The sequence below is a fragment of the Meriones unguiculatus genome, chromosome 8 (genome assembly GCF_030254825.1).
Source record: "Meriones unguiculatus strain TT.TT164.6M chromosome 8, Bangor_MerUng_6.1, whole genome shotgun sequence".
Taxonomy (NCBI): domain Eukaryota; kingdom Metazoa; phylum Chordata; class Mammalia; order Rodentia; family Muridae; genus Meriones; species Meriones unguiculatus.
Window position 1 is genome coordinate 73,539,433 of NC_083356.1, and position 15,568 is coordinate 73,555,000.

The window sequence follows — 15,568 nt, forward strand, 5'->3', positions numbered from 1 at the left end:
CTGCAGGCTGCATGGCATGTGGAGAGGCTCCTAGGAGTCCCCAGACCAGGGTAGAATTCTTTCATAGAAAGCATGGCAGGCTGGGGCAGAGTCGGCGTCCTAAAGGGACCAGCCCACACCACTCAGAGCCACACTGTAGGCTGGCCCGTCCTTGTGAGAGAAAGCCGGGCTGCTTGCTCACGTGTGGAGGGCTCTGGCGTGTGTGATGGATTCAGTGCAGAGCCAGCAGGACTGGGCCTGTCAGGAGCCCTGTCTGTGAGCCTCGCTGTCATCTCCCTTGATGCCCAGGATGACTGGTGCCTGCCCCCTCCCCTCAGATTCTGTGTGTCCACCTGAAGCGCTTCCGGCATGAGGTGATGTACTCCTTCAAAGTCAGCAGCCACGTCTCCTTCCCCCTCGAGGGACTTGACCTACGCCCTTTTCTGGCCAAGGAGTGCACCTCCCAGGTCACCACCTATGACCTCCTCTCTGTCATTTGTCACCATGGCACGGCAGGCAGTGAGTATGCCCCTCCCCCAACCAGGCCCCTCCCGCACTGCCTGTTCCCTGTGGTCGCCATAACCTGGTGCTTGTCTGCCAGGTGGGCACTACATTGCCTACTGTCAGAACGTGATCAACGGGCAGTGGTATGAGTTTGATGACCAGTATGTCACCGAGGTCCATGAGACAGTGGTGCAGAACGTGGAGGCCTACGTGCTCTTCTACAGGTGAGGCTGGCGGGGAGCCCCGCCCACGTGTCTGCCTGGGTCTGCAGGTTCCGGAAGCCAGCTTTCCCGAGCTTTCCTGTAGTGAGCCTGTGAGAGGGTCAGGCCTACCCCAGCATGCTAAGGGGTGGTTCTGCACACAGCCTGGCCATGGCAAGGCTGGTGTCCACGCGCAACCCGAGTCCAGGCCTAGTGGCTCCTACCACACCCCTGTCCATCCCAGGAAGAGCAGTGAGGAGGCAGTGCGTGAGCGGCAGCAGGTAGTGTCCCTGGCTGCCATGCAGGAGCCCAGCCTGCTCCGCTTCTACGTGTCCCGAGAATGGCTCAACAAGTTCAACACCTTTGCGGAGCCAGGACCCATTACCAACAACACCTTCCTGTGTTCCCATGGAGGTGAGCGGTCCGCCCTGGAAAAGCGGTGGGGGTGGGCTGGGCCCAAGCCCCAGCTCTCCCTCCCTGCGCCTCCCCTCACAGGTATCCCGCCCAACAAATACCACTACATTGACGATCTGGTGGTCATCCTGCCGCAGAGCGTCTGGGAGCACCTGTATAGCAGGTAGGTGCCGGGAGCTGGCCTAAGTGGCAAGCGGCCCCACTGCCCCAGCAGCCCCACCTCCTCACAGTGACAGTGACACAGTGGCTGGCACAAATCCAGTCAGCCTGGGGGCCGTGCCATGGAAAGGCCTTGAATATTGCCTTCATGGATGAGGTGGGTGGTGGGCTTGAGCCTCCGACTTCCACCCAGCACAAACTCCCTGGTGTGGGGCCAAGACTGACCACTCTGAGACAACTGTTTTAGCCTAGGGACTTTTCAGGGTCAAGTGCAGCGACACCAAGAGCAGGCAGTCCTCCCATGGTAGTCCAGCCCAGACCCAGGCCCCCGTGGAGCTGGTATGTGGGACCTGCTCCTGGGATGGAGGGGCCCTCCTGCCAGCTGCCAGTGGGTGGGAAACAGTAAGGCCCCAAGGCCAGGGACACGCTGTACTGCACTCAGGCTGAGAGGCTGCTGGTGGCCACAGGATGAAGCTGCAGAGCAGCAGGCACAGGGGACCCTTCCCAGCCGTTTGTGCTCAGAGTGTGAGAGAGAGGAGGCTGAGGGCAGAGGGGGCGCCTCCCCTGCTGATACTGGGTCTCTCCCTTCCCGAGCAGGTTTGGGGGCGGCCCTGCTGTGAACCATCTGTATGTGTGCTCCATCTGCCAGGTGGAGATTGAGGCCCTGGCCAAGCGCAGGAGGGTGGAGATTGACACTTTCATCAAGGTGCATGTGGGGAATGGGGACTTGCGTGCAGCCAGGCTCTGGGGGGAGGCGTGGCACAGGCTAGCAGAGGGTAGGGACGGAGGAGCCTTCTGCTTGCCCGTGGCCAGTGGTTCAGGCTATGCGTCTTTATTGTGGTTGCTGTCCTGTGCCTCACAGAGCACTGCTGTCCCTGGGGGTGGAGTACTCCTAGCTGGGGGCTGCTGGGCTCTACACCTTGTGTGGGAGCCTGAGACTCAGGAAGTGGGAGGAGTGTGGTGCTCAGTAGGACTCAGGGTCTGGCCAATCAGGAAAGGGGTGGCTGTGGGTGGGGCCGCGACCCCTCGACAGGACACAGGGTGGGTTCGCAAGCATTTAAAATAGTGGGAAGACCTATTTAAGGCCTCTGCCTTGTGGCCACAGAGAAGTGCCAGCGTCAGTCCGCAGGTGGGCCTTAGCACCTGTGATGTCCTGGCATCATCCCCAGCACCTAGCACTGGCACTGTTAGAGCAGTGAACCATGTGAGCAGATGTGAGGTCTCGTAAGTGGAGAAAATAGCATCTTCTATGTGCCCTTAGTCAGCCTGAAAAAGTGCTAAAGGCATTATCTACTGTGACCTGGTGGGGAGATTAGCTTCTTTCTTCAAGATTTATTTCATGTGTTTGAATGTTTTTGCCTGCATATATATGTGTGTGTGTGCGCCATGTGTAGGCCTGGTGCCCTCAGCGGTCAGAGGAGGGCTTTGGAAGTGGAGTTATGGATGGTTGTGAGCTACCATGTTGGTACTGGGAATTGAAAACCTAGGTCCTCTACAAGAGCAGCGAGTGCTCCTAACCACTGAGCCCTCTCTCCAGCCCTGTGAATTTTCTCTTTTCTTGAATGTGTCAGGGAGTCACTGATTTTTCTGCCTGGGGTATCCAGTATTTATGAGAGGCTGAGGTGCTGGGGTGGGACTTTGGGAAGTCAGGAGGAACAGGGTACAGATTGACTGCCCCTGCCTGCCTTACCCCCAGCTGAACAAGGCGTTCCAAGCCGAGGAGTCCCCTGGAGTCATCTACTGTGTCAGCATGCACTGGTTCCGAGAGTGGGAGGCTTTTGTCAAGGGGAAGGACAGTGGTGAGTAGAGGAGCAGGCCTACTGGGTAGGGCCTGCCTTCCAGGGGTGCAGGGAGCACACATTCCTCAAGGCCTCTGAGGGGCCTTGCTGGCTGCCATCGCTGCTGTCCGAGCCACCGTGGCAGGGCATCGCTCCTACTCTGCATCCCCTGTCTACTCCTGCTGGCCCCTGGGCAGCTGTCCCTCCCTTCTGCAAGGCCATGACCTTGGGGTTTTATTGCCTTCTTGGTGGTGGATAGTTCCAGACAGTTAGGAAGGCTGGAGTACTTGTTTGACCCTTTGGATTTGCAGAAATGGAGACAGCCATGTAATATGTGAGCTGTCAGTATTCCTCAGTCACCAGCAAAGAGTAGCAGACCACTCTACTACTGGTCCACTGCAGTCACACTCAGGCTTCCAGGCCAGTCTCTTGGGGCCCTGGCCGGTTGGCGGAGGCCACGAGTGTCGTGTGCTAGGCAGGCACTGTCCTCCTGCTCAGAGATGGACAGCCTGTACTGGAGAGGGCACTGGATCACTCTTCCCCAGCCCCGTCCTCTGCTGGCTGAGGCAGTCAGTGTGGCTGAGGTTGGGAACGTAGCTCTGTCCATGGCCTGGCTGCTGGCCTTGCCTTCTACCGGCTCTGAGCTGGGCAGGTCGCTCAGCTGCCCAAACCTCTGTCCTGTGTAAACAGTTCTCCTTTCCCATAGTTGCTGAGGGTTAGATGAGGTGGTGGCGGACCAGTAAAGGGCACTTAGCACATCAAAGCTACCACTGATGCCCATCACCAAAACACTGGTCTAAAATGATCCCATGTCCCACAGAGGTACCCCTTTCTGGGTCCAGAGTCCTGAGAGGTTGGCTTAAAACAAGAGAGAAGGCTTTGGTGCAGAAGTGTCCTGTTAGCCTTGGGATTGCTCTGAGGCAGGATAGCCTCTGTGGGGCCTGAGTAATAAGCCCTGTGGAAGGACAGCATTGCCTGTAACACTGAGCCCCGCCGTGTCTATTGCAGAGCCTCCTGGGCCCATCGACAACAGCAGGATCGCACAGATCAAAGGCAGTGGCCATATCCAGCTGAAGCAGGGTGAGTCCCCAGGACCCACTAGCCCAGCCAGGCCACCCTTTTTTACCTTTAGGCCACCAGGTTGCCAAGAGTTCCTGTCCTTCCAGGAAGCTTTGCACCAGACTCAAAGTCCTTTTCTCCAAGTCCAGGCCCAGAGGCCATGTAGGGGGAGTCCACGAGCTTGGCCTCTGTGCAGGTCCTCCAGGCCTCGTATCTTGCCTTTTCTACTCCCCGCTAGCCGAGTTGACACTTAGTCATCCACCCTGGGAAACTAGGGACAACAGTCAGACACTGTGTGTCTAAGGGCATCTCTGGTGCAGATGGCATTTCTACATGCAGCAGCTTTCTGGGAGGGCCCATGTTTGCTCTCCCTCCCCTCTGGGGCACCAGTCCCATGCTCATCCCCAGGTGTTTCCCTCTGGGCTAGCACACAGTGTGGCCTCTGTGTAAGTGTGCCTCTCCTGTTTCTCAGGGGCTGACTACGGGCAGATTTCTGAGGAGACCTGGACCTATCTGAACAGCCTATATGGGGGTGGCCCTGAGATCGCCATCCGGCAGAGTGTGGCTCAGCTCCCGGACCCAGAGAGCTTGCATGGAGAGCAGAAAATTGAGGCTGAGACCCGGGCTGTGTGACTTGGGCCAGGCTGAGTGGCTGTGGCTGGCTCTCCTCCCTCTCCAGACAGCCCTGCATCCCTCTGAAGGCTGCGTCCTGCCGAGTGCCCACAGTCCCTGAAGGCTGGTATTCGCTGTTCCCCAGAGGGTGTGTCTGTGCCCTGCAGCTGAGCTGCTGAGTGCCTGGTACAGAGGCTGAGAGCGGCTGGTCCGCCCTGAGGGATGCTGTGCTGGGAAATATATCCTGTCAGGCTTCTTAGGACTCTGACTGTTACCGACGTGTCCCCCAAACTTGCCCTTTTGCTAACGTGGGTCTAGCTTTTGTTTCAGGAGCCCCATGCTGCCCCTCAGCCAATGCTGACCCCTGGGATGGGCCCCTGGCAGTGGCTGCCACCTTTTGGGTATTTTCTGCTGTGTACTTGGCTCAGTCTCTGGGGCACTCACAGATGTAGGTGTCCATGCACAGGGCAGAATGGACGTGAGGGCTCTGCGTGTCGGCCCGCAGCCCCTCATATCATGGTGGGGGCCCAGGCTGCCCTGTGTTTGTTCTGTTGACCATAGATACAGGACTCCTGTGGCTGGAACAAAGAAGGAGCAGTTTTTGCTTATAGAGGGTAGGGGTCCTGCTGAGCCTGCTGGCAGGTAGGCTGTCATTTGCCCTGTGGAGTTGCTCCTAAGCCCCTGGGGGTGGGGTGAAGCAGGTACCTCATGCACCGGCACGCTGATGCTTGCTCAGCTTTCTGTGTGGCCTAGAGCGAGCCTGCCCCCTGCTCCACCCCCAGCCTTGGTGTCTGCAGCCACCTGTGGGGAGATGTGACCCATGGCCACTCACACAGCCATGTGTCTAGAGTGTCTTGCAAAGCCACTGCAGAGGTACTGGAGGCCTGCTAAGCCTAGAGAGACGGTCCTGTTTCCAGATCCTGGAGAGCAGAACATCTAGGGCAAGGTGTCCAAAGCTAAGTCTGGTGTGGTGAGGGGCCGGAATTTGGGGCCAGGAGCCTCTTCAGAAGTGGGCACCAGCAGCCCAGGGCCAAACACCTGGGTGTTTCGTGTCCCCTAGACCTCCTCCTTCCCACTGAGGTGGGGTCGTGCGGACCTTGGGTAGCTGCTGCTGGGACACACCCTGTTGGCCGCCTTTTGAAGTCTGCTGTAGAGCCCTTGGCTCATTGCACTACTGTGACGCAGTCTGGTTCGTGTTCAGAATGTCACAATAAATATGCGTTCCTCCCTTGCCCTTGCTGGTACTGTGGCACTGTGGTGTCTGCCTCCAGTGGTGATGAACGCAGGCAGAGGCCCTGTGGAAGCTTCCGGAAGAGCTGGAACACTTGAAATACCGACCGTGTCTTTCCCAGAACCCATCAAGCCCGCAGCAGAGCCCAGCAGGGATGTGTTCAGGCCAGCCTCCCATGTTTTGGCTTTACACAGTGCACAAAAAGCTTATCCCAACAGACTTCCGGCCACCCCAGCAGTATCTTGACAAGTAGCTTCAGAGCATAGAGCCTTACCCAGGACCTCAGCGTCTGCCACAGCTATGGCACTGGGCATCATCCCCACAGCTCTGGTTCTGCTTATTTGTGTTTTCTTGGGGAGAAGAACTTGAGAGTATGGATTATTTTAAAATGAGTTAGGGACTTGGGGTATAGCTCAGTGGTCAAGCATGGCATGGGTCCCAGGTTTAATCAGTCCTGTGTGGGAGAGGGTCCTGTGTGGCCAGCAACATCCCGTCATACCTGAAGGTCCAGGAGTGCATTGAGTTAAAAAAACAAAACAAAACAAAAAAACCAAGGGCCAAAACTTTCCCAAAGCTGTTCCTCTAGCCCAGCATTCGGAAAGCAGAGGGAGGAGGATCAGGAGTTCAAGGTCATCCTTAGTTACACAGTAAGGAGGAATTGGAGGCTAGCCTGGGCAAACAACAGCAACAAAAAAATCTACCAAACAAAACCTGCCTGTAGGTGTGGAAATGTAGCTCACTTGACATGAAACCCTGGGTTCGTCCCCACCATTTAATGCAGGGCTGGTGGAACCTGCTTGAGGAGAAGCTCAGGTAGAGGCAAGAGTGTCATCCCGGCCACAGGGTGCTCTGCGGGCCAGTCTAGACCACATGGGCCCCTGTGTGCAAGTTCCTACAGGTTGGGCATGTTTCCCGAGAGGTTTCAGACGTGCTCGTTCCGAGTGACATGTGTTTGAACTTGCAGTGACATGTGGGCGGCTTCGTGGGGTGGTTTCGTCTGGAGTTACTTCAGGGGCTTGGCAACATTCATTCTCCTACTGTGGGAAGAGGAGCTAGACTTAGACCTTGATCTTCCTCAAGACACTTGGTTGGGTAGTTTCCCCTGAGGCCAACACACAGCTCTTAGGAGGCTCTGCTGAACCTAGACCTGGCAGGCAAGGTACGGAGTTGGTGCCCATTTACCCAAGCTGAGCCGCCGAGGGGGTTCCTGAGGGCTGTGCAGGTGGGCCCAACTTCCCGCCCAAGGGCTGATTTGTTAAGAGCCCAGGAAGGAGTGCCTCTTTGTGGAACAGGTAGCCATCCCCGAAGAGCAGGTGGCTGGTACCTGGGGGACACGTGGGTCCTAATTGTCTGTGGCTCTGTCCACAGAGTTGTGAGGGCCCATCAGTAGGGGGTTTGCATTAGACTAAGGCAGACACAAACTGTCCCGAGGCTGCAGACTGTTGGGTGCTGTCCTTTTCTGGGACACTGTGTCCACCAGGGCGCTGGGAGACTGGAAATACCCTCCTGCCTGCCTGAACATATGAGCCTTTGTTTATATTGTCATCTTGTAGCCCTGAGATGTCCCCAGTTGACGTCACTAAAAACTAACTGGACACAGAGGGGCTGCTGGGTGCTGGTTGGCTGCCCTCCCACATTTGGACACTGGAGGAAAGGACCCAGGGGCTAGAGACATGCAGCTTATCTCGAGTGACAGGCAGGGCCGGAAGTCAGCCCCTCCAAGCTGAGGCTGCCTTTGTTTTGCTGTAGAGCTGAGACTGGCCCGGAACTCCTGCTGCTGGTGTTAGCTACGCCGCAGCAGGCCCAGCTGCCGCCTGCTTGCTCAGGACCCACGGCGCTCATGTTTGAAAGCAGCCATGTGTTCATTTCTTTCTTTCTACATTCACTTGTTTTGGGGGTGCTGGGGCTGGGAGGCTACTGTGCCACAGGAAGGTCAGAAGATAACCTTCCAGCGTCCGTTCTCTCCCTCCACCACCAGGGAGAGCGGCAAAGCCCTCCGCTTTGCTGCCTCCATCTGCTGAGCCATTCTTCTGGCCAGCAGCAGTGGTTCAGAGCATGATGTGGGGGCTGCCACGTGAGTCTCACAAGCCCAGCATTTTACTGTGTGAGGCTTTGACATTGGGGGCAGTGAGGGGAGATGAGAGCTGCCCGGCCATCCCCAGGCTCTCAGGCTTCCTCCTTAGTCACTGGCTAGGGATGCCACTCCAGTTGTGCGTTCTTCCGCTAGAGGTCGCCACCCCCCCCCACAAGGTCCTTGGGCTTGGGTGTGGCCAGGGCAAGCTGAGCACTCAGGGTGCCTGGGCCAGCTGGTATTTCCAGAACACTGGAGAAACTCAGCCCGTGTGGCTCTTCTCATCCTGGAACTTCTCTGTAAGCCAGTGCCAGGACAGGAACCACAGCCCCTCCGGGTTCATAGCCATGTTGCCTGCTTTGTGAAAGAGTCTAAACTTGAGGCCCAGAGCCACAGAGACTCCCTGCCTTTGATCCATAGGTAGATTCCTTTCTGAGAGAACAACCAAGCCCTCAAAGAACATTCTGGAAATGGCTTTCCAGAAGTAATCTTGCAACAGTCAACCTGGTTCCCTCAGGCATACTGTCTCTATGGAGAATGGTGACTTACTAGCTCAGACCAGCCTTGAACTGACTCCTCCTGTGTCTATCCTCTGACTGTTAGGATTACAGGTGTTTGAAGCCAGCTGTGGGGCCTTGGTCTCCAACTACAGGCCAGCCAGTGGGTACCAGGCACATGCCACCCACCCCTTTTGAAACAGTCTCACTTTGTAGTCCTAGCTAGCCTCAAACTCACTCTGTAGAGCAGGCTGGCCTGGAACTCACAGAGATCCTCATGCCTCTGCCTTTCCAGTGCTAAAATTAAGGGTGTGTGCCACCATGTCAGGCCTGCTTATGGTCCTTCAGAGCCATCCAGGGCTGCTGACTCAGTTTCCAGTTCTAGCCTGCTCATTGGGAGAAAAATCCTAAGTGGACCATGAACATGTCCTCCCACTGTTCAAACTCCCACCCACATCAGCATCCCAGAGGCCAGAGGTCAGCCAGCAGGAGCAGGAGGCAAGTAAGACAGAAATCTTTACTTGCTAAGGAGCCACCCCCATCAACCCCTTCCCCCATATACCGGCCATTCTTGGACAGAATGTATCACTGTGATATGACTTTCCTAGAACTGGAAGTGACATAGTTGAGTAGGTCCCTCAGTAGACCTGACTCGAGTTTACATAGTGACAGAGAAGACCAGAGGTCAGCTAGCAGAGCTTTGGTGACTATACGGTCCCTCCCTCCCTCCTTTGGCTTTTAGGGATGTGTTCACCAGCTTACCTGTAGAGGAGACTAGATCAATATCACCGTGTTACCCTCTATTGCTATCTTCATTTGTTGAGGCAGGTCTCACTGTGTAACCCTGGCTGGTCTGGAATTCACTGTGTAGACCAGGCTAGCCTCAAACTCACAGAGATCCACCTGCTTTCGCCTCCTGAGTGCGGGGATCAACGGTATGTGCCTCTGTAATTTTTGAGATAGGGTCTCATAGACTCGCTGTCTAGTGGTGTCTGGGATGTCCTTGCTTTTGTGCCCGCCCCCTTTGGTGTTGAGGGCACAGTGCTCACCGCTGTGCCCGGGGTTTTATGTGGACCCTGGGGATGTGAACCTGGGTCCTCGTGCTTGCCAGGCAGGCTCTTTCCACACTTAACCACCTCCCCAGGCCCAGGCCCCTCTCCGTCAGGCAACCAGAGGGCCGTGTGACTGTACACCAGGAGTTATACTTTATTTAACATTGAAACGACTAACATTTAATTACAAGGTTGAGAGTGCCTGAAAGCACTGTTTGGTTTTAATTCCACTTCCAGAGACACAGGCAAGTCCAGGACCTGATAGCTGTGAGGGCCTTCCCAACAATGCCATGCCTTCAAGGCTTAGAATTAGTGCAGCACACACACACAAACACACACTCACACACACACCACACACATACATGATTTAAAAGGTGCTTGATGTCAGGCTAAAAGAGAACTTGCAACCATTATTAGAGACATTCTGGATGTTATACACAGAGGACAGAAAATCGAAAAGAAACACAAAACTGCAGTTTCTGGAAAAATACTGGCAGGAACAGAACTGTTTTTTACTTTGTGTGAACACTGCTTTCCTACAGGTGTCAGCAGAAGGCATTAGAGGCCTCCCTGTTCATTGCTTGGGCTGATCCCACTGACCGAGCGAGCGTCTCGGCCTAGAGGGAGGAGCCATAACAGCTTCACATCCTGCGTAGAGAGAAAAGTAAATGTCAAGTTCCTTTTATTTTTGCCTCTAAGTCATCTGCAGGGCAGGTTCTTTTACAGTGAGTCATTCTTGTAACAGCGCTCTAGCAGCAAGGGATGACAGGCATTGGGTCCTGGGGAGAGGGGTGGAGAGCTTCCTGGGAAATCCTGCATTCCCCTCCCGCACAACTGGTACAATTCCACAGGATTTCCACGGCAGACCATCCATGTCAGAGGGCCCGAGACGCCCATCCCCCATCCTTTCTGGACACAGGTTGTACAGAAAGTTAAAAGAGGAGTGAAGGGACACAAGGAGATAGGCACAGGCTTTAACAGTCACTTGGAGATGAAGACTGGCGGCTTATCTGTTTTACCTTTGTGACAAGAGCCTTTCTTCACCCAGAAGATGGAAGCATGTCCTTCATGCATTACCGAGATCTGTGAGCAGACCTGTAAAAACCACCCTGGTTCCTCATGGAGGGGACAGATGTCAGGCCCAACGTAGTGAAAATAAGAGGTTCTTGGGTACAGATGCCTGGTGACCTGCTGGAGTGGAGCAGGTCAGATTAACTGTGTCAGAGCTGAGGCCCTGACACTCACTCTTAGGTATCAGGCTTCCATTTTGTTCATTAGGCCTTCCTGGCCTGAGTAAGGGCACACCTTCTATTGGGAACAGAAGCCTTGGTTCCTTGGGAAGAGGAGAGGTGGAGAAGCCTGAACCCTAATCCTTGCTTGCTCCTGAAACCCAAAGCCAGGCCCTCATCAGCTGCTCCCCACCCTGGTACCCTGTCTGCTGCTACCTCTGTGGCAGCCTCCCCCTGCTGTAAAGCCAGCGGTGCTGTTTGGCTGGCTGGTTGGCATACCAGCCCCAGTTTTCGAAGAATATCTGCATCTCCACAAACCGTGGACAAAGCACAGGACCAGCTCTGAGGACCTGCCCTCTCTGTCCCCGTCTCTGTGGTTTTTGTAAGATGCCCACATCTTTGATCCTCTACCGAGAGGAGGATGCCAGCTTTTCACAAGCTCATGCTCCCGGGGTGCCCTTCACAGAGTGCTTCTGTAGTGGGAAAGGAAAGAAAGTGTGCGTGTCTGTGATGGCAATGACCACCTCAGTTCTCCCCAAAGGTCTATCATTCTAGAAGGGAAACGGCTTCAAAAGCAAACTCTATCCATACTCCAGGCCTTCCAGAGCCTAGGACCAAACGCAGAAACAGTGGCCAGAGCCACCGGAGGGACCACGAGAGAGAGAGGCACGAGGTCTTTGGTGAAGAATGTAGTCGAGTCCTCAAATGCTATTTACGGGGCTCGGCAGGCCACCTTACAGTACTGAGCGAGTGTGGGTGGGGGCCTCCGTCACAGGCCGCTGTCAGCAGGCGGACAGTGCTCACAGAAGGTAGATGCGGGCAAGACAGCAGGGCTGGCCCACGAGCTGGATTTGGGACTTCAATGGGCCATGTAGATGGTTTAGAACCAGAGTGGGGGTGGGAGGGTGGATGGGGACGGGGTGCCCCTGTCCCACCATAGACTCGCTGGGATGGAGTAAAGAAGGTGCTGAGATGTCGGAGAATGGGACCAGGAGGGGCTGAGGCAGCAGCCTCTGGAGAGAAGGACACATGGATGACAGGCGGGCGCTCAGTCCACCCGACACACACACCCGGCTCTCCTTGTCTGAGATTCTGTTAGTCACCAGGAAACCAGGGGCGACGGTTGACAAAGGCACAGTGTGAAGTGTGCAAGGACTGGCCAGGCAGTCTGCAGGTGGACTGGGAGCCCAGGGGCGGGGGCACACGGGCACAAGTCCAGCTGTCTCTGTGGCCTGTGTGGGTGGGGACTGGAGTGAAGTGGACAGCCCTGTGCGGGGCTGAGGAAGAGAACTACCCCCGCAAGTACAGTAGGCAGAGGGATCGGCAGAGCCACAGGAGCATGCTGTGAAGGAGAAGGGGAAGTGGGGAGGCGGACACGAGGACCCAGCCTGCAGCTGAGCCGGAGGATGCCCAGCCAGCCCGGGGGGTGCTGGAGGCCTGTGGGGACAAGCGAGCTGGACGATGGTGGCTCCTGGGGAGGTTCCCGGGGAACTCTGGCCATGTGTACCGCCATTAGGAACCTACGACACAAAAAGAAAGAAGAAAAACCCCGAGTTAGAGAAAGCAGCAGGCAAGAGGCAGGCATTTTGCCACTGGCAAACTGCTTGCCTTGAGGGGAAGGGAGGCATTTGAGTAACTGGTTACCAGAGTGGCTCTGCCATGGGGAGCTTTCGAGGCTTTAATCTTGTTTTGAGACAGGACCTCCTGTAGCCAAGGGTGACCTCAAATTTTATATATAGCTGAGGTTGACCTTGAGCTTATACTCCTCCTATTTCTACTTCCCATGCTCTGGCGTGACAGGCCTGATCTTTCACGTCCCATCTTTAGCTGGCCCCATTTCTGAACCCAAAAAGATCAATAAGGTTGCCCACTTACTCATCTCAACAAACGGTGCCTTATTTATTTATTTATTTATTTAGGTCCAGGATGGTATGAGGAAGCTAAAAGGAATGTTCTCTATCCCATTGCAACTGTAGTGGCTCTGCAGTAGGATGGACCCTTTGGCGAGAGGGGAGCCTAAGGCTGCCCGAAAGCTCTCCATCGCCAGAGGCTAGGGAAAATGCAAGAAAAGCAGACACTCCCAAGCCCTGAGGACAGGAGAGGTAAGAACAGGGAGGCAGAATTATTTGGGGGGGGGGGGAAAGCATTTGGCTGGAAAATGCCTCAGTACTAGAGATGAAAGAGTTGAACGCTCATTACAAAGAATATTCTCAAAAAAAAAAAACAAAAAACAGAAAAATCACTTTAAATACATTGAGAAAAATAGTAACATTTATTAGAGAGAGCAGATACGAGGGCACAACTGGAGGATGACAGGCAGGTTCTTTTCTCTTAGGAGAAGAGCAGAAAGAAGCAACCGTGATGGCTGTATTGAAACAACTTACTCAGGCCAGGGGTTTACAATAGACTCAAGGGCGCCGCAGCCAGCCGGGGACCTAGCTACAGTGCAAGAGTCCAGGGGCCTCCCCAGCGGTTATAAAAACAAAAAAGGCGGTTAGGCAGGAGAACGGCAAATCAAACCGACAGGTAAAGACTAAAACAACACTGTTCAAGGCATCCTTTTAGTTTTCAAATTGCAATATATACAAATATACCCTGCGGGGCAGGATTCTGGACATGTTTAACAAAGCGTTGTCAAAAGAGACACCGCTGTACAAGGCTCGGAGGAATCTAAGTGATTTGGCAACGGCTAAGCACATCACAGATAACACACACACAGAGAAAGTGCCCTGGCGCCATTTATTTATTTATTTTTAAACCCAAGCGGTGCTTTGAGTTTATGGGAGTCAGAGAGCAGCAGCTAGGCCTCGGGGGGTTGGTGGCAGGAGGGCAGGGTTTGGAAGAGGCTAGGTGGGGTGGCAGTTAACTTCAGGCATACTTTCCCGCTAAAAGGAGAAGGCTAAGACAGCTCAGCTCTCTCATTTCTCTTCCGTTGTTCTGAGACAAGGTCTCACTATATAGATCTGGCTAGCCTTGAACTGACAGAGATCCACCTGTGTCTGGCTCCCAAGCGCAGGGATTACATGTGAATACCACCACGATCAACTGTCTAGTGGTTTGTTTTTTGTTTTACATTGATCTGTGTGTGTTTTGTATAGGTGTGCACATGTGCCACGGTGTATGAAGGTCAGAGGTCAACTTCTGGGAGTTGGTCCTTCCACCATGGGAGTCCCAGGGGTAGCACTCACATTCATGAGGCTTGGGGACAAATGTCTCTACCTGCTGAGCCATCTTCCCGTAACCACACCTTCCAAGCTCCCTTCTTAAACAGCAAACTTTTGGAAGAAATTTTTATCATTCCCCACTGAGGAGATGGAAACTACAAAGTACCATTCAGTTTAGTCAGTGCTGGGTGCGGTCATCTGTTAGGATCCTAAGGTATTCAGCTTACTAACACACACTTAAAACCATGACCAGTTTGCAACTGACCTTTCCCTGACCCCAACCTGCACAAACCGGAGGGAAACCCCTATGTTTCACCCAGGGAGGCTGTTCACCAGCTCACTACTGGATCTCTCTTTGAGACTTTTCAATGTTTTTTGCTTTTAAGATAGGATCTTTCTATGTAGTCCTAGTTGTCCAGGAACTCACTCTGTAGACCAGGCTGGCCTTGAACACACAGATCTCTGTCTCTTGAGTGCTGGACTTAAAGTCAAACACTTGGAGCAGAGGCAGGTGGGACTCTGTGAGTTCCAGACCAGCCTGGTATATGGAGAGAGTTCCAGGATTACACAGAGAAACCCTGTCTCAAAAGACAAAACAAAACAAACACACACACACACACACACACACACAAAAAAAAAAAAAAAAAAAAAAAGAGGAAGAAATCACAGCCTAGAGGTAAAGAGGGCAAAATAAAACAAAAGAAAAGGAAGAAGAATGACAGCCTACAGGTGAGTTCTGCACAGGATAAAGAGGGCAGATCTTTACATTTCAAGTCTTTCTGGCCACCAGGTCTCATGCATAGTTTGTACTCTTCTCCTTTTCATTCTTCAGAGGTTCATGATACTTGAAGGGGGGACTGAAAATCTGCCCCTGAAGGGGTCTCAGAATGGCTGACTTTAAATACATGGTGACAGCAAAAGTTACTCAAAGAAAATAGGAATTACAAGACTGATGTGCATTAAACAAAACAAAACAAAAAACAACAGGTAGGCCCGGTCAGCTTCCTGATTTTGGAGACTGAGCTAGACTATGGGGTGTGGCTGCTGGGGCCTCAGGAAGAGCATGGGGACCTCTTTGTGCCACCTTTGTAACTGCTAAGAGCCAATCACTACCTCAAAATATTTCTCAGCAATCATGAGGCCAGAGGGGAGAATTGTGAGTTTAAGGCTAGTGTTGGTTACATAGCAAGACACTGCACACACACACACACACATGAAATAGCTGGGCATGGTGATGTACGCTTTTAATCCCATCACTCTAGAGGCAAAAGCAGGCGGCCCTCTGAGTTCGAGGCCAGCCTGGCCCACAGATCGAATTCCAGGACAGCCAGGGCCAGCACAGAAACACTGTAACAAAACAAAACAACAAAACCCCCAAAACAGAAAAGAAAAGATTTATGGGGACAGATGCTTTCTCATTCCGACCCATTTACAGCTGGCTCGTGGTGGCCTTGAGGTGGGCTGTCATGACGGACACTGTTCAGTCCTGGGCTTGGCAGCTGCCCGTGCGTGAAAGCAGCGTCACACTCTCCCCTCCGACTTAAAAAATGCAAATTCCCACATGGCCCAGATTCCTTCAAAACTCTAAGCCCGTTTACTTTATTCTGGCTGTACTTAGC

The 15,568-nt window shown here is 53.9% G+C and overlaps 2 protein-coding genes across 28 annotated transcripts in view; one reads left to right on the forward strand and one right to left on the reverse strand.

Annotated features, from left to right (window-relative positions):
• Nucleotides 1–5,937, forward strand: part of Usp20 (ubiquitin specific peptidase 20) — a 33,041-nt gene extending 27,104 nt beyond the window's left edge. For all 3 annotated transcript variants that reach the window (XM_021651898.2, XM_021651976.2, XM_021652065.2), the window contains exons 18-25: nucleotides 318–498; nucleotides 581–707; nucleotides 928–1,097; nucleotides 1,179–1,260; nucleotides 1,854–1,962; nucleotides 2,953–3,055; nucleotides 4,043–4,114; nucleotides 4,566–5,937. In XM_021651898.2, coding sequence (XP_021507573.1) covers nucleotides 318–498; nucleotides 581–707; nucleotides 928–1,097; nucleotides 1,179–1,260; nucleotides 1,854–1,962; nucleotides 2,953–3,055; nucleotides 4,043–4,114; nucleotides 4,566–4,726 — 1,005 coding nt within the window. In that variant the 3' untranslated portion in view covers nucleotides 4,727–5,937. The remainder of the gene's footprint in view (nucleotides 1–317; nucleotides 499–580; nucleotides 708–927; nucleotides 1,098–1,178; nucleotides 1,261–1,853; nucleotides 1,963–2,952; nucleotides 3,056–4,042; nucleotides 4,115–4,565) is intronic.
• Nucleotides 5,938–9,686: 3,749 nt separating this feature from the next.
• The window catches only part of Fnbp1 (formin binding protein 1), a 112,222-nt gene continuing 106,340 nt past the window's right edge, over nucleotides 9,687–15,568 (reverse strand). For 18 of the 25 annotated variants that reach the window (XM_060389887.1, XM_060389895.1, XM_060389893.1 and 15 more), the window contains one exon: nucleotides 13,035–15,568. This exon is cut by the window's right edge and continues 1,070 nt beyond it. Coding sequence is in view for 7 of the 25 variants with exons in the window: in XM_060389886.1 (XP_060245869.1) it covers nucleotides 12,298–12,305 (8 nt within the window). In the remaining 18 variants the exon portion in view is untranslated. Of the gene's footprint in view, nucleotides 12,306–13,034 lie in introns of those variants that run through there. The other 7 variants (XM_060389886.1, XM_021652934.2, XM_060389897.1 and 4 more) reach the window with 1 other exon arrangement.